Source organism: Ananas comosus, linkage group 20 (assembly GCF_001540865.1).
Source record: "Ananas comosus cultivar F153 linkage group 20, ASM154086v1, whole genome shotgun sequence".
NCBI classification, from domain to species: Eukaryota; Viridiplantae; Streptophyta; class Magnoliopsida; order Poales; family Bromeliaceae; genus Ananas; species Ananas comosus.
In genome coordinates this window covers 8895228-8914097 of record NC_033640.1, presented here as the reverse complement: position 1 = coordinate 8914097, position 18870 = coordinate 8895228, and the positions used below count along the sequence as shown (strand labels likewise).

General features: G+C 36.2%; 2 protein-coding genes across 2 annotated transcripts; one reads left to right on the top strand and one right to left on the bottom strand.

Moving 5' to 3' along the window:
- Positions 603–5870, top strand: LOC109725806 (serine/threonine-protein kinase RIPK-like). The gene is made up of 5 exons (XM_020255171.1): positions 603–978; positions 1320–1455; positions 1754–1890; positions 4599–4722; positions 4911–5870. The coding sequence occupies exons 1-5, from the start codon at positions 622–624 to the stop codon at positions 5459–5461; spliced, it is 1305 nt and encodes a 434-aa protein (XP_020110760.1). The 5' UTR covers positions 603–621; the 3' UTR covers positions 5462–5870.
- LOC109725807 (G-protein coupled receptor 1) lies at positions 6994–13681 on the bottom strand. Its single transcript, XM_020255172.1, has 9 exons — positions 13412–13681; positions 12411–12442; positions 11334–11503; positions 10519–10613; positions 9410–9511; positions 9209–9262; positions 8721–8864; positions 7699–7769; positions 6994–7585 (listed from the first exon to the last, which is right to left on the bottom strand). Exons 1-9 carry the CDS (start codon positions 13580–13582, stop codon positions 7480–7482), a joined length of 945 nt encoding a protein of 314 aa, XP_020110761.1. The 5' UTR covers positions 13583–13681; the 3' UTR covers positions 6994–7479.

Below are 18870 nucleotides of genomic sequence, written 5' to 3'. Positions count from 1 at the left end.
TTTTCCATGGAAAACACACTTTTCCAATATAGTTTTATTTTCTGCGGGATAAAAAGTTCAAAAAAATGAAAATATTATTTTTCTCATAAAATCTAGGAAATTTTTTTTAGTAAAACTATTATTTTCTAGAAAACAAACGGACAGAAACCAACTAGAAAACTGTTTTCTGAAATATTTTTTGGAAAACCAAACACCCGCTATACAAAGAAAAGAATAGATGTAATCATCTGCTAATAATTTATTGATTACCTGTTATACTTAGGCTTTTCTTATATATATAAGATCAAATAGCATGAAACCATAAAAAAAGGAATTAGGTCATCCACTAAAATATTGCATTAAAATCCTAAACAAATCAAAGAGAAGATTGCAAAAGTGGTCTACCAACTTCTGATAGAGAAATGAGGCACTATAAAATATGTTTCATGCTTTCACTCCTTCTACACTTATCCCCTTCTTTTTGCAATTGACTAAGCCAATGTACTCTTTATGGGCATTTCCAAAGTTACATCCCTTATAGCAAAGAAACTCCTATATAAATCAATACAATATGGTTGTGCTAACTACCTTGTGAACCTCTCTCTCTCTCTCTCTCTCTCTCTCTCTCTCTCTCTAGCAAACATGTCCAAGAACACTTGGAATTCATTCTTCATAGCATGCTTTGGTAGGAAACTTGGCGAAAGGGCGAAGCCGCGAGAAAAGAAGCAAATTACAAGCTCAATGACTCCCTCAACCTTCTCTTTCTCCCCAGAGGATCTCTCCTTGACGCTTTCCGGATCGAACCTCCATATGTTCACCTTCGAGGAGCTCAAATACTCGACCCGGAACTTCTCGACGAGCAACTTCATCGGGTCGGGCGGGTTCGGGCCAGTCTACAAGGGCTCCATTGAGGAGGGGGTGAGGCTTGGGCTTAAAGCACAGCAGGTTGCTGTGAAGTACTTGGATTCGGAAGGGTCACAAGGACATAGGGAGTGGTTGGTAAGTTTTACGATAACTGCTTATGTGAAAATGCTGTTTAAATAGAGATGTTTGGAGATGTTGTAGTAAACATAAAATGTTTACGTTGAAACTTCTGCTTTTGAAGCTCAAGGCTTACTTCGCCCGATCAACTTACGCTTCAAGAAAAAGTTATTTCATTAGAAACTGTACAACACCTTTCCACTACAGCAGAAATAAAAGACTTAAATATGCCTATAGTCGAGAGCCTTTATGTTTTGGCTTTCCCTTTTTAGTTTGAAACTTTCTTAGTTAGTGTCTTATATCTTTGTAGAACATGGTACATGTAAAAATGTAATTTGTTGTATTTGTTATATTTGTAGGCTGAGGTAATATTCCTTGGGCAATTGAGGCATCCCAATTTGGTGAAACTAATTGGCTATTGCTATGAAGATGAGCATAGGATGTTGGTGTATGAATATATGGCCAGGGGAAGCTTGGAGAACCATCTCTTTAAAAGTAAGTTCATTTTTTTCTCCTCTTTTGATCATTCTACATACCCTCCGAGGACGAAAGCCTTCGTATCTCTACCTTATTTCTTATGATAAGACATCTGAATCGTTAATCCACTTTCAGTATCATTTGCTTGTTGAAAATTTTCTTAGTTGTTTGATCTAAATCAAATTGTAAGTGAGCTTCATTGATTTGGATTAGGCAACACTTAGAATTAAAAGTGGTAGTAAAAGCAATAAAATAAGTACTTATGTGAAACATAATGTGAAGATTAGTATTAAGCTCATCTCCATGTGGTTTGCAGTGCTTCATGCTTCTTTACCATGGTCGACGAGATTAAAGATCGCGGTAGGAGCTGCGAAGGGACTCGCCTTCCTTCACGAAACCGATAAGCCCGTGATCTACCGCGATTTCAAAGCTTCAAACATATTATTAGACTCTGTAAGTCTCCTTCTCTCTCTCTCTCTCTCTATAGAATCAATCATATAATTAGTTTTCTCTAATAAAGAATCAATTGTCTAATTAACTCATGAACCTCAACAACTTAACAATTTTTTTTTTCTTTTTGGTCAAAATATACATCAAGTACTTTTAAAGTAAGCCATGAGATGAAGCAAATCCATAGTTTAACATTTAAATAAGAAAGTACTTGTGTACTTGCTTGCCACATAGCTAGTCAAAAGCATGCAATATTCAAACTCATTGACTAGGCCATAAGTAATATCTGAGTTATTGTTATTATTATTTGATGATTCTCTTATGATAAGTCTTCTCTAAATTATTAAAAATAATTATAATTAGTTCTCTCTATCCTTATTAGAGTGATGGGTGCCAACTTGAGCACTCCTTGTGTTAGTTATTTGACTAAAAATATATAGAGTAATGTTTCAATACACCATATAAATCTTGACCATTTATTTTTCTTAATAGATGGTTTAGATTTAATACGACTCTAGAGGTCACCTACTATTAAAGCATAGGTACCATTCACCAGGTACTTATTTAAAGAGTATTTTGGTCTTTATAAAATATTTTGGTTTACAAAACCAGTTTTATCCAACTAAAAATACTGTGACCTTTTCAAATGCCTACAATAATAGTTGGATTTCAAATTACAGTCAAATTATAAATTTAAATTCAAAACAACATTTAAAAACTTAATTATAAATAAAATTAAATTTTTTTAAATATAAAACACAAATTTAAAATAAAACTTTTAGTTCCAATTCAAAATTTCAATTTAAATCAAAAATTAAAATTTGGCTTTAAGATTAAAAGTTCAATTTAGATTCAAATTTAAAAGTTTAATATAAATTTCAAAATTAAAATTTTACATTACAATACCAACTTTGAATTTAAATTTAATAGTTTTTTGAGCTAGATACTTAACAAATTGTATTATCTAATTTGGTAAGTTACCAAAGTAAATCATATATTTAATATTTATAGGATGCTGACAAATTTGATATATATTATTAATTTTTTTCCCAATATTGTCATATTGACTATTCAAATCGGTAACCTATTCAACAGGTTACTTCATGTAAAATCCGGCCAATTATACCATTTACTAATTAAGAATTAAATTTTAATATTTATGGTGTATCGAAGCATTCCTCAAATATATTTACTTATCCAACCAAAAAACATGCTAAATATTAATGTTCAAAATAGAAAAATAAGAAATTGATTTAAAAAAAGAAAAGTTGTATAGAATATAAATTTTTTTTGCAAAGTTTGAACTTTCACCAATCTTGTAATATTCTATACTTCATGTCCTATGAGGGCGTTTGGATCAATGAAGCTGCGATTCAACCGTAAATTAAGTTTATTATAAGTGAAAATATTAGGCTTGTTACCCATTGTGAAGATACTGAGCAAATATATATAGTTATGGGCTTAATTCTACAAAAACGAATTTTCTTTGCATCTACGACAAAACGATATGAATCTCTTTAGTATTTTTTTGAGAGAAAGGTAACATGCTACTCGCTTTGTTTATTTTTTTTAGAAATAAACTTAATTGAAAATATGAAGTATTTGAACTAGAGATGTCAATGGGTATGGATACCCGAAATATTACCCGAACCCGAACCCGAACGGGACGGGTTTATCCGAGCTAAACGGGTAGGGATTTGGTTATGGGTATAGAAAATAAAAACCCGATGGATATGGATACGGGTATGAATTTTGTATTTACCCGACCCGAACCCAAACCCGACCGAACTCGAACCCAAACCCGAACCCGACCCGAACCCAAACCCGAATAAATTATATATATACGTACTTTATTTTTATTTATTTATATAATATATAAAATATTTAATAATTTTTATCCCTTAGATCTTCATTTAACGGTATGGATTTTTAAAACCGGCCGGGTCCGGGTCCAGGTTCGAGTTTCGGGTTTTTGGTCGGGGTTCGGGTCCGGGTCCGGGTTTTAATTTGGTTTTCAGGTTCGGGTTCGGGTTTTTAAAAACCCGACCCAAACCCGACCCGTTGACATCCCTAATTCGAACTTAGTGTGAAACAACCGTTGTACTCTAAAAGCTTAAGCTGTTAGAGAACAGTGTTTTAAACATTTTTATATTTAACACTCCCCCTCACGTCTGGGCTCGAGACTTTTTAATCGGCCCATAACGTGGGCTTGAATTAAATAGGAGGAAATTAATATACTAGGAGCCTGGCGTGACTCGAACTCAGGACCTTCTGCTCTGATACCATATGAAACAACCGTTGTACTCTAAAAGCTTAAACTGTTAGAGAACAGTGTTTTAAACATTTTTATATTTAACACTTAGGACATCAGATACCATCCACCAAGTCCTTCGCTACTTGCGCTAGGGACGGTCGGTGAGTCTCTTTAGCGTTATGCAAGCTGGTGGCAAGGCCAATATCTTTATTCCCACCAAAACTTGATTTTCAGCGGAAGTACGATTTACGTCAACCCAAATGTCCCCTAACTGTGACTATATCGCATTCCTCAAACTTACAAGCAAATGTTTGCATCTTCATAGACCACAACTCATACATCTGTTGCCAAATATGCAGGCTACATGTTCTAAATTTTTTCCCCCCATCTCTCTCTACAAATGATTAACCAATGCCTACATTGATCAAAAGGTTCTTGTTCTACTTCTCATCCTCAGGACTACACGGCGAAGCTCTCGGATTTCGGGCTAGCGAAGGATGGTCCGCAGGGCGATGACACTCACGTCACCACCCGCGTTATGGGCACGCAAGGCTACGCCGCGCCCGAGTACATCTTGACTGGTATGAATCCAATGTTGAATGCAAAATGCATATAAAACACGCGCACTATTCTTTTAAGTTTAAGCCTTGTTTAGTACCGGTTACAGAATTTTCTTTTATCGACTTAAAACTCTCTGTAATTCGATGAATGATCTATTGTTCGCAACGCATTACGAATAATGTTATCGGCATGATTGTGTAATCTCCAGGTCATCTTACAACGAAGAGCGACGTGTACAGCTTCGGAGTGGTATTAGTAGAGCTACTAACCGGGAGGCCGTGCGTCGACCGCACCCGCCGGAGGAGGGAGAAGAACCTCATCGAATGGGCCCGACCGTGTTTGAAAAAGCCCGATAAGCTGTACCGGATTATGGACCCAAACCTGGACCTCCAATACTCCACAAAGGGTGCACAAAAAGTTGCTCTTGTAGCCTACAATTGCTTAAGCCAGAGCCCAAAATCAAGGCCAAATATGAGGGACATTGTTGAGGCTTTGGAGTCTCTTTTGGAGTTCAGTGATTCATCTTTTGGGGACCCTTTTGTTTATAAAGTGATGGTTGAGGAAAAGAAAGAAGATAATAGTAGTAATAACAAGGAGAAAATGGAGATGGAGATTGAAACACCAGTGAAAGGAGAACACCAGTGTTACCACTACAGGCACAAGAAGAAGTACCCAAATTCGGCGATTCATGCTGAGACTATTCTTCATAGAAGCTCATGCGCGAACGCGTTGTGCCACCACCGCGAAAGAGGGGCATAAGATCACGGCGGATATATCGCGGATGCTCTGTTGAATTGTACATAAGAGTGGTTATCATACAGCTGTACAAGTGACATGTTCGCATATTCATTTATTCTCATCATGTTGTGTGCAATTGAGAGCAATCTCATTGTAATGTTCCACTTTTTTTCTGTGAAATCATAAGAAAAACTGCTACGGCACTTAAAACAATAGGCTCAATGCTTGCTAAGCTGCAGGATTTATGCTTATTTTCAGATGTCTTTTTTCAGAACAAATTCACTGTTGAAGAAGCAGAAGCTTTTGTAATAGGATGATTCAGTGCAAATATAGTCGATTTGCGTGTATTTATGTAGTTGGAGGGGTGAATTTGTGTTCTTTTGGCTGAGGCATGTTTCTTTTACAGAAAGAGGAAGGGGGTGTAACTATTCTCGACCGTAAATATTCACTTTTGTTATTTGATTTGCTATAAATTAAATTCGTCCGCTTTTGTTATTTTATTTGCTATAAATTAAATCCACCGTAATTGACTTGGCCCTTCTCAAAAGGCCTTATAAATGGATACTGAAAAATTAACTAATGTTACTTCTTTTCATCCATTTATATGCTAATGTGAAAATTTTTAGGGAAACAAACAATAAATGAAAATCAATCCGAATCTGTAAAATGAAAATCTTGATCAAATCACACATCGCAGTATACTAGGCCTTCTAATTGCTTAAGGGGTTTATCTAAAAGATTCGCGATATAACTAGGAAGACGTTTCAAATACCACACATGAGTCACTGGACATGCGAGTTTGATGTATCCCATTTGATATCTTCGTATCCGAGAGTCAACAAATTCTACCCCGCATTGTTCGCAAAATTTCGGGTCTTCTTTTTCAGCTCTGATCACTCGATAATTTCCACAAGCACAAATTCCACTTTTTATGGGTCCAGAGATTCGCGAAGCCTCACATCCACCTACCGGTGGGAATTGGCTAACGCCAAACTGGGCTACGTGGTCTAAGGGGACTCTGTCCCCTTAGAAATCCCCTTAAGGACTGCTCTAGTTCACCTCCGGGACTTTACACTAAGTGATTAGGCTTCATACAGATACCGGAGGTGAACTAGAGCAGAGCAAGGCCCTCGCCCCGACTGACAACAAATTGAAAAAAAAAGATATTTTTTCTCTTACGATTCACTCGGAAAAAACAAAGGATGAATTCCACTTTCACTTTAAAGAGACATGCTATAAAGATAGCCCAGTTCACGAAGATTCTTATCTTGATACCTATCAAGGTAATTGGGAATTGGGAAGACTTAAAGAAGAGAAAAATGAAAAGACTTTTTTATGGTTTGAAAAACCTTTTCTTTAGAATTTTCTTTCTATTAGAATTAGAAAAAGAAGATGAAAAAATTACAATTGATTTAAAATGAGAACTTAAACAACAGTTCCAAAGCCATTAACATGCGATCAACCAAACAAGGGTGGAAAAATAATATTTACCCGAGCTTCAGTTCATCAGAAAGTCATTTCCAACTTGAAAATCAAATAAGGGCAAACAAAGAGGGCCAAATCGTAAGTATGGTAATTCTACGAAAAACAATTGCTAGCTCACCCACAAACTGTGATAAGATTTATTCCAAAGAAAAAAGAGAAAAAAAAAAAAATAGTGGTATGAACTCAAAAAATATACTGACAATGATACACTGGAGAGGGGGAAAACAGGAAACAAAATAATCTGAGCACAACAATTTACATTCCTAATCTATTGAGCATTCTATTTGCAAGTAATTCTCTCCACCCTATCCTTACCATCCTCAAGATTTTCCCCAAGAAAAACTCTACAAACAATAATAGCAGGAATATAAGAGAGAGAATATTAATGGTGTCGATATCTGCAAAAACCAAGATGAAAAAATGAAGGTAGAGTAGAGCAGCTGCTTTGAATCGGTATTCTTCGTCAATTTCTCTTGTTCTTCTCGCCAATGAACTTGATGAGTCTAAATGAATTGTGTCATGAAATGAATAAAAAGAGCTGAATTGGAAATTTACTATCTTTGTCCCTCAACGATAAGTGAAACGAGCTCGTTTTCTTGCTGTTGACTTCTGGGTTTCAGCCAAGTAGGAAGCCATCTTCCGAATCTCTCCGGTATCCACCTGATTAGGACGTACAATACTTAGAATAAAAACTTGTTCCTAATTTTTAAGTGTATGGCGATTTTAAATTAGATCTCTATGCCTGTGAAGTTTCAGAACTGCTTATAACTTACATGTCGACTCTTTCCGAAATTGCTCTACGGACAGAGGAGTTGAGCCCATAAGCAATCGAATTGAAGAGTCCCTACGCCACGAAAAATGGAAAACAGTTATGAGGGGAAAACCAAAGCCAAGGATACCAACATTGGTAATCACAGATGATGCCATTTGCGCCATACAAATAGGCCTAATGCATAAATTCATTAAGAAAATAAAATCGCCATCCATATATTCATCGACTTTTATACCTATTAACTGTATAAATAGTTGGCCAGTAAAAATGTAATTAAGCCCTCTAGTTCGCCTACATATAAGCCGGTAAACTGAAGAAACCACAGGCAGCAGATAATTGTCTGCAGTCTGGCATAACCTTCTACTCCCATCTGCTTTATCAGTCCTTAACACTACAATTTCACTGGTCATCTTAAGGGTTAGGGCTTTAGGGGTTCTCACAAAAAAAGCGGTTAAGAGGTACGTATCTAGATCATATATACTGTATGCATACTTTCTAAATAGTTCCTCCAAAAAAAAATATGATGTAATTAAGTTCCGACAAGCCTCCAAGCCAATAAGAAATCAAATAATACTTAACAGATGCTTGGAGACACTATTCTACAGATCACAATGATTGAGTAGAGGATTTGTTCAGCTTGAAGGTGCCTAAAGAGTAGTAAGAATAAACATAATTGCACTTGGCCGGGAATAATCTTGCCCATGTGATACTGGAACATAGGAATCAAATCCATAAAGCCAACCACAAATAGTTGTGAATGAAGGGTGACTTTATTTATAGATAATGTGCAAAGCAAAGTCAAACCCAGACGCAACTTAAAACAGGGGAAAAGAAGTCCTTGATGAAAGAGATTACTGCTAACTAGGAAATTATTTTGCGACTGCCAGAATTGTAAAGGAAAACTTGAGATAGATTGCGGTCTGATTGATCATATCATAATACCAAAGAAAAATAAGAGAACAAAATTCTATCTTCAGAATTTGAGAAGAAACACCGTGAACAGAAAGTTACACTAGTACTTACCATAAGTCCACCAAATCCAACATCAAGCAATGAAAGCCAGAAGATCTTGTGGCCTGGATTAACAAAGTCATATAGACGGTTGATGGTTCCAAAAGCCCAAGAGCCTATTAAAATCAAAGGGTAGTAACCCCACCGATTGAATGCCTGCAAACAAATCAAAGTGCAAGAGCGAACGGTTAACTTTGTTCATAATTGGCCATTGTGGCATCATTGCTCTAACAGGAAGGACAATGTTTTTATGTATGAATTCAGATACTATGTTCACGTTGAACAAACATGTCTATGCATGTTCGTGCGTCTGTGTGAGTTTATCTGCGTGCATATTGTGCACCTAAATGGTGTAATTTAAGCATTGAGTTATGGTAAGTTTGAAATGGAGCAACTTCCATGAAGAAATAGAATTCAAACATCTGAAGCGCATATAATACTGAAAACAACCACGACATAGAAACTCTGAACAAAAAGTAGTCGGGAGAACAAAGGGATACCTTCCTATCTGCCCTTGTATCAAATTGGTTTGATCCACCCATGCCAACAGCCATCTGCAATTTGTTTCACAAAACATGAGACATAACCTAAGAATGCCAAAAAAGGAGCAGAGCAGAATAAGGTATTTATGAAACAATTTCCGGACCAATAGTTACTGCCAAAACAGCTCACTAAATTAGTCAGCGTAATGTGCAACATACCTTTGTCGCATTGTTCAACATGCGATTTACTTGAAAATATGTAAAACCATTGTAAAGAATTGCACCCCACAATGGACCATAAAATGTTATCAAGTGCGCTACCTGTAATTAATTAGAAATCATGGAATGGAAGAGTAAAACCGGAGAAAATAGACAAAATTGAATTACTCGAAAAAGAAAATTGAGTATGGCAACAGCACAAATACTTGGCAAGAGCAAACAAACAGAACAATCCAAGTCAAAACTACACAAAAGAAGATGCTACAAGATCCCATTATCAGAACTCTTGGTTGTTACCACTTGAACTTGAAAAGTAGATGCAAATAAAGGATATGTAGAAACAAACTAAAGATTTTGTACTTGTCATTACATATAATTCCCATCTATCGTGATGCATGAAAATTGGGTTCCTAGTACTATATAGAATAGATCATTTAGAAAGTGGAAGATACTTATAGTCTGCATTTTTCCTAGAAATGTTTTGTCTCTCTGGATTCTCTTCAATATAACTACTCACTTCATAAATCAATGTATTCCTAACTTAATCAAGACTGGAAAACCTAAAGGCGTAATGGACAAAAAATTTAAATTCTATCCTGAGATCCATTCATACCTGAAATCTAGAAATATATATATATATATATATAGTTTTCAGAAAAATTTTAGAAAGAAAGAAATGTTTCTTACAAAAACGAAGTTTCTCCTAGAGCCAAGTGAGTTTTTTCTTTCCTCTGGGATCTGAGCACAATGATGTTTATTAATGAACAACCTAACCAAACTGTTTAGGAAATCCTGAAATGTAAAATAAACAAGTTTACTACTAGCCTACTCACTCAAACTTTGAATAAAGAAGAAACAAACATATCCTCCAACAAAAAGAACATAAAAAGGAGGGATCTTGCCTCCTCCTACAGGCAACTTACTCGGAAAGTCATAGGCAGCAATCTTTTACTCAGACAAAACTTATCACATATCAACTTTTTTTTTTTGTTGACGATGGCAATATAGGTTAACAGTGTTCAGAAAGCATATATTTCCAGAAAACCTGTAGTGCAACCTACAAGTAATTAATTATGATATAAACAAAGTAGTAGACACCAGTATCACACCTTTCCAGTATTTGCAGGTTCAGTCCAGCACCACGCACCAGGCCGTCCATAATCACTGCCAATTGCACGTATAATAGTCATAGCAAGTGAGGTTCCTGCAATAGCGCAGATTTATGCTTACAATTTTATAAACCTTTGAAAAAGCTACATGACATTTAAACTATGTTTACCAAAAGAAACCAAATCATTGTCAAATTTAATGCGTAAGTTCTTGGCGGAAGACAAAAAAAAAAAAAACATGATGGATAAGCTGCTACTAAAATCACAATCAACAAAAACACTCTAGGGAATAGTAGGAACAAAATCAAGCTTCGGTCAGCACCTGAAACCACTGTTATCAAAATAAGGGCTGCTTGTTGGAAATTAATTCTACTGATCCAAGCAGCATCTAACTTGGCTAGCAATGCAGAACAGCAAATGTTAACAAACTAATAATGGAAACACTAAATCAGATCCAGGCAACAACTAACTTGGGTGGCAATGCAGAACAGCAAAAGTTAACAAACTAATAATGGAAACACTAAATTAGTAAGAAAGGAATTTTGGGATACAACAATAAATTGTCAAATACAGCTTCAAAAGGAGGAGCCGCAGTTTAAAACTGTGCATCATGGTCATTTCATGAAGAACTTTATACCTATTTAGAAGTCGGCTAATGTTTGAAAAACATAAAAAGTGACGCATTCTTGCAAATTCAAAAAAAGAAAAAAGTGAATCCTTTTTTGGCAAAAATACCAAGAAAAGAACAACCATTTATTGTCATACTCTAACAAAGGATCAGTGAGAAAAATAAGCCATGCAAGCAGAAAGCATACCCCATACATACAGGTGGAAAACAGATTCAAAGTCTTCAACATCCGTTTTATGTTTAACAACTGTACGATGAAGAGTGAATGCAATCGTTGTAGTCCACAAAAACGATGCCACACAAAAGAAGTGTGCACTGTAGTCATGAGCATAGCAGAAAAATCCATTTGATGGGTCGCTGAAAGATAAAGAAGTGTCATTCTGCAGGAGTCATTATTCATTATTTAAAGAATGATGAAAAACAAGGGGATTATGATATTATGATAAAAGAGGACCAAAACAACCTTCGAATCTTATTCATCACAGTTAAAGTCATTATAATAGACTTCGACAAGGTATACCATATAGACATATACTACTTCACCCTTTTGAGCACCAAGTATATTCTGTTAGAGTTGTCCTCACTTCACATTACTCATGCATATCAGGCAGGTGCTAATTCTGATCTAATTCGTTCCTCGGATTCAGATACATTTATGCATGAAGTGATCAAAGCAAAGCAACATGTTCCCACAGGACAAAAGCTAAATTTGACATGCAACTAAGCATATGGTCGTCAGAATAACTCATTAGAATGTTGTATGTATTCATATACTACAGCATCTCACAGTCTGCCCATAAATTTATCGGTCGAAGTGAAGGTAACCCAATTCCTTGAAGCAAGGGGTCGGTCAAATGAAAATTAACAAAAGCTGGCAGCGATCCAGACTAGTCCAAAACAGAAGAAGAAAAAGTAAAGAAACTGAACTAGGGATGAGATATTTGTACCATTGAAAATAAGCTGGATAAGGAATTATCAAAAAGATCCTCAAATTGCTAATAACCTTAATATGAAATTCTAAACTAGGGCTATATGTAGTGGTACATTTCGGGAATCATGTTGGAAGAATTATATCCCCCATTTGGTGCAACTCTGGCGGTACAAATATCCCTATGTTATCAATTCCTATAGGAAAAGAGTTCAGCTTTTTCTATAATCAAGGATAAACTAGTGTTCTTGAGTGAATTTACTCTAAAAGATGATAAAGAATCTCACAAAGAATGATAGCATCAGAAGAGCTACTGAGAAAAAAAAAGGAACATACCCTATTATGGTGAAGAGGCTGCAAAACATATCCTGCAAGACAGATGCAACTTATCAACTAAACGTTCTGGATTACAGACGATTTTAAAAGATAAGAGAAAATAACCGCAAATAAAACATCGACAAGAGTTTTGACAAGGTCCAAAAAAAGCATCACAAATCATAAGTAGAGGACTTGAAATCTTCTAAGGAAGCCCACATGTAGTGTATCACTACATTTATTAGTGTTTCCATATTACAAAGGAGGCCAAAAACAGCTTTGAATCAGAGAGGTATTAGTATAAAAGGCAAAAAATGCACTGAGACCGTCTCGAAATATAGCCCGTTGTGAAATAGACCCTTCAACTTTTATTTGGCTCCCTCTCAACACCGTATGCTTCTGATCTAAGTTATTACACTTGGTTTAAGTTAAAAATGTTGAAAATTTAACAGCTTCGTCAGACATTAACTGTTAATTGTTGCGATTCCAACGCTAAAAGTTATCTACAAGCATTAAAATTTAACAGAAATGCAGTAGAATATAATAAACCTCTAATTTAATTAACTATATCCACTCCACTCCAAAAAAAAGCTAAATGTATAGAGATCCCTCAACTATACAGGCCATTCTGAAATAGGCCCCTCGGCTTTGCTTTTTTTCCGATTGAGAACCATTCACTTCTAATTTTTCAATTTATGTTATTCTAGTAAGTTAAGTCGGTTATTAACCACTAATTGGTCCAGTATTATTTGCTAAAAATCGATAAAAACCATTGAATTGGATGGAATAGTCGATGAATTTGATAAAATAACCAATTTATTCGACTAAAATCACTCAAAATCAAAAGTTACGGGGAGTGTTAATCGATAATTCTAAAGCTGAAGGGGAAATCTCAAAATGGCCATCGAGGGGTTCTCCACACATTTTTACCTCGTGGAAACCCTAATTCCGCAGCCTATCATACGAATCTGAGCTAGGAAAGAACAGATTCGAGGAAAGAGGGAGAAGGGGAGAGGGCTTACGGAGAGGGCGAGGAAGAAGACGAGCTTGAAGGAGAACTTGTGGAGCTCCTTGAAGAGGACGTAGCAGAGCACGATGAAGGTGGAGCCCCCGAGAGAGAGCGCCGCCGCCCCCGTGCTCACCGCCGCCAACGCTCGCCGTTCCCTCGCCGCCGCTGGTGGCGGCGCCTTCATCGTCACCGATCGCCGAATCTCTCCCACTCTCTCTCTCTCTCGATCTCTCGATCCTTCGCAAACGGGAGGAGAGAAGAGAAAGGGGTCACTGTTTTTTATTTTTTCTCTTTTTCTTTTTCTTTTTTTTTCTTTTTTTTTTTCACTTTAAAAATATATGATGGCATCTTTTGGAGCGTTTAGAAATTTTTGTTGTTTTTGGATTATTTTTCTTTTAGATCTTAGTAGGCCGATTTGTATAAAAAATTCATTAATTTTGTAATAATTTTGTAAAAATGGAAACCTATTTTGAATTTTGTAGATTTGGATCAAATTTTTAGAAAACAGACAAAAAATACTATTTTTCTATTTTCTTTTTTTTTTTACTCATTTTTTTTCCCTTTCTGACCCTCGTTGCCTCCTCAATTGCCTCCGCGGCCCTCGGTGACAGTAATAAAGGCGGTGCCTCTTCCACCGCCTCTACTGTTGTCGGCACCAACATCGGCGCCGAAGGAGAACTCGGAGGCGCCTCCACCTCTGCCTCCGCTAGCACCAACGCCGGCGCCGGAGGAGGAAACTCAGAGTGGGTGCAGGTGAGAGCGGAACGGACGAAAATAATGAGGTCGGCCGAGGAAGTGCACGTCACCCATGAGGGTGAGGACGAAGACGCATCCATCTCGAAGGAGCGAAAACAAATGTAGCGGGTAGAAAAAAAAAAAAGAATAAAAAAAAATTTATTTGAAAGATCATTATATATCGTCATTGTTACAATAAAGGCCAGAAATCAGATAAGAAGAAGATGAATATTGCACTGTTAAAATAAAGTTACACTGTTTCACAAAAAAATTGCACTGTTTGAGATAAATATTACACTCTTTGAGATAAAAATTCTACTCTTTGAAATAAAAGTTACACTCTTTCGATAAAAGTTACATTGTTTCAGAGAAAATTGTACTTTACCTTCCATGGCGACCATCCTCGCCAGCGCGAGCCTGTCCACCCCGCATGTTGGAGCCCCGAAACGTGGAGGTGACCCACCTCTCTCGCGCGAGGCTCGCCTTATTCCCACGCGGTGGGGGTGTCGATGTCGAAGGAGACGGCATAGCAGAGGAGACAAAGAGGAAGGAGCAGACCCAAAGCTTGCAAAGGAAGAGTATGGGGCGGTCCGGCGTTTGCATGTTGCGGAGCAAGGGAGGGGCTCGATCTCGAACACCTGGTGAGCGCTATGGCCGCCCTGATTCCCCTGGTGCAGTGACGGAAGTGGTGGAGGCGGCGGTGGAGATGATGCGGTGGCGGCGATTGCGAAGGAGGAGGAGCCCGAGGAGAGCAAGGGTGTAACAACGGCGGCGGCGGCTCAGCAAGAGGCATGGTTGATGGAGACGAGCGGGGGAGAGAATGAGGGAGAGAGGGAGGAAAGGTCGAGGGAGGAGGACTCTGATTCAGGCACTTTGCGGCCACCACGCTTAATGATCTTGTTAAACATGGCGCCAACGGTGGCGGTGGCGGTGGCGGTGGCGGAACACCGCCACTGTGTGGGAATAGGGCGAGCCTTGCACAGGGGAGGTGGGACGTCTCTGGACTTCGGCGCTCCGACGCGGCGCGTAGAGTGAAGAGGCTTGCGTTGGCGAAGGTGGTCGCCATGAAAGGTAGAGTGCAATTTTTTCTAAAATAATGTAACTTTTATCGAAAAAGTACAACTTTTGTTTTAAAGAGTACAATTTTTATCTTAAAGAGTGCAACGTTCATCTCAAACAGTGTAATTTTTTTTTATGAAATAGTACAATTTTATTTTAACAGTGCAACATCCATCTTCTACTTTCTTCTTCTCTGATTCTTGGCATTTTCTGTAATAGCAATGATATACAATGGTCTTTCAAGAAGAAAATTTTTTCTTTATTTTTTTATTCTTTTTTTCCTACTTTCTACATCTCTTTCTGCTCCTTGGAGATTGGTGCTTCTATATCCATATCCTCACGGGCGGCGAGCACCTCCTCAGTCATGACCTTGTCGCTTCCGTCAGGTCCGCCGTCACTCGGGCCCACTCCAAGTTCTCCTCCTTCGGCACCGACGGAGGCGGAGGTGGCTCCATGTTCTCCTCCTCCGGTGCCGACGTCAGTGCCGGCGCCGATAGAGGCGGAGGCGGAGGCGAAGGAACATGAGGCAGCGCCACCCTCATTACAGTCGCCGAGGGCTGCGGAGATAGTGTAGGAGGCGACAAGGGTCGGACATGAAAAAAAGAACGAGAGAAAAAGGAATAAGAATATTTTCGTCAGTTTTCTAAAATTTCGATGTGAATCTATAAAATTCAAAATAGTGGCACAGTTTTGCGAAATCGCAAAACTAGTGAACTTTTTATGCAAATTGGCCTTTTTAGTATTGTAAAAAAAAATTGACAAGACACAGATTAATAATAACCCTTAGATGCTAAGACATAAGATTTGTATTATTTTTTCCTTTGAGTATACAAATAGCATCACCTATTTTCTATTTCAATTTTACAGTTGCTCTCTTATAATTCTCATTTAGAGGATAGTATTAATTTGGCTAAAATATATAAAAAAAAAATCTCTTGTAAATACTAGTTTTTTTACTTTCTCCTCCAGAGTTTCAAAATTTTATGTTTTGGTCTCTCAAAATTTTATTCCCTAGCCGTCGAGGTTTCATTACTATTATATCAATTTCTTAAAATTTATGACAGAATATATTGAGAATACCTTTGAAAATAGTAAAAATATATTCAAAAGTTTTTTTTTTTTCAAAACGAGTAGGAAACAGTTTTACCATTTCGCACTCTCCGTTAATGTCGTAATCTCCAAAAATAGTTCTGAAATTTTGAGCAGGCTAAGTGCAGCTTTTTAAAAGTCAGAGAGGAGTTTTCTTTATTTCCGTCTATATTTATTTTTCTTAATCAAACTTCTTTCTTAATTCGTACTGCTACTATTACTACTACTAATAAGAATAATAATAAATTTTTGTTAATGAGCACATTCTTTAGCAAAAGATTGTTTTGGCCCAAATAATCAAATGGCCCCAAACATCCCACACAGTGGGAATTTTTTGTTAATGAGCACATTCTTTTATTAAGGGGAAACTTCAAATACCATCCCTGTTGTTTCACACTTTCTCACTTTAATATTATGTGGTTTAAAGTGTATCAAGTTAGTATTCTGTTGCTTTATTTTTATCTCATCATCAGTTTTTTCGTTAATATTTTGTTAAATTATACACAAAAAAAACTCCAGATACCCCACCTAGGTTTATCGACTATTCATCTTAGTATCATTTAGTTTTAACTTTATCACTAATTTAACGAAAAAACTTAATGAAATCGATAATAAAAAGATAAAAAAGAAACCACAGAGCATTAAATTGATACATTTTAAACCACAGAACACTAAAGTAAGAAAGTGTAGAACCACAGGGGTGGTATTTGAAGTTTTTCCTTTTATTAATGAGCACATTCTCTTTTTACCTTTTTTCGTTTCTTCAAAACATGGGCATAATTTTGGGGAGATTTTTCTTTTAATTATTACATAGAGCAGCAAATTAAAAAGAGCAAAATTACATAGAATTTTGGCAATGTGTTTCAATATCCAAAAAAAAGACCTTGCCTAGAGGTTTATTGCACTGTCTCTCAATCAAAAAATATTTTATGTTTGTTTATTTTATTAAAAGTAAAGAGAATTGAAAATTTATATTTTGTTTGATTTAGTGTAACTTTTTTTTTTTCGGTCGAAACTCAATTTTTTAAAAATTCCATAATTGACTTCAGTCCACTCTAAAGTCAACTATAGAAAAAAAAGGTGAGAAAAAAGATAAATGATCATTAATCCATTTTCACACGCTAGCTTTTCTTCTGCTCACTTCTTGTCAAATAAAAAAATTAATTAGAAAAACTTTTAGTTCCACAACTATACAAATAAATAGTAAAAGAGAGAGAATTTTTATCTGAATTTTAATTTATTCGAAAGTCTACGTCAAGCTTCAGTGTGAATTTTATGTTTGGTGAAACAAATATGTCCTTTTTAATCAGAACTTAGCCCGGTAATCCCACTATCTTTTTTAGTGAAAAAGACATTTCTCAATCAAAATAAAAATTACCATTCTCTACTAAGTTAAGAATTTGGAGAATAACAGTTATTCACATTATTATTTAACATGATATCAGAATATGAGGTGCTTAATTCGAGTAACGCTAAATTTCGAGCATAATTAATTTTTTCTATTTAATTCAAGTACACGCCGTAAGCCTCTCAAAAGCTCTCAAGTCCGAACATAGAGTGTTAAATATAAAAAGTATAAAAACAACATTCTTTACCAGCTTACGCTTTCCAAAAATTCTCAAGTGCAGATATAAAAAAAAGTGTTAAATATAAAAAAAAAAAATTTAAAATATTATTTTTTTTTATCAGTTTAAGTTTTTAAAAAATAACGAATTTTTTACATTATTGAACAGTACTTGGCCCAAGGAGCAGCACTACTACAACTTCATAAAAATTGTTTCAAATACAAGACCTTGTATGGACAATTTTTGCAAGAAAAAAACATAAAGAAAAAAAAGAGAGTAGATTATATTTACATGTTATAAATAAATGTTTGATATGTTTCTGAGTTCTTTATGATAGTAAATCAAACTTCATCATTATGGTAATGGAAAATACTATGAATAATTATCTATATACCCCTCAAAATATTAAAAATATCTCATTTATTCCTACTCTTTTTTTCTTTCTACTATACCCCTCAAATGTTCCTCCGCTATTTCAAAATACCCCTACAGTTACAATCCGTTAAGTTAACTTAGGTTAAACGTGAGTTAAATATCTATCACTGTTTAAAAAAAAATAAAATACCACTTTTGCCCTTAACTTAAGGGCAAATAAAAAATGTTTGTGGTAGTAAAAGAGTATATTTGAAAAGACCGAAAAGCAAACACTTTTTGTGCCCCTAACTAAGGCTTCTTTTGGTATCGAGGTATATCTAACGCTATTAGATAAAATGAAGTTGAGAAAAAAGCATACTTATGCGTTCTCTGGTGGAACCGCAGAAAATATATCGTAACCAACTCATCGCGATATGCGGAACGCAATATTGCGTACGGAAACAAACAGGTATTTTTCGAACGTACTTTCTCACCGCACGTAACACAATCTCCCCGCAATCCCAAACTAAGCCTTAGTTTGGTATCGAGGTATATCTAACGCTATTAGATAAAGTGGAGTTGAAGAAAAAGCATATAAGGATATGCTTATGAGTTCTTCGGTGGGACCGCAGAAAATATATCGTAACCGACTCATCGCAATATGCGGAAC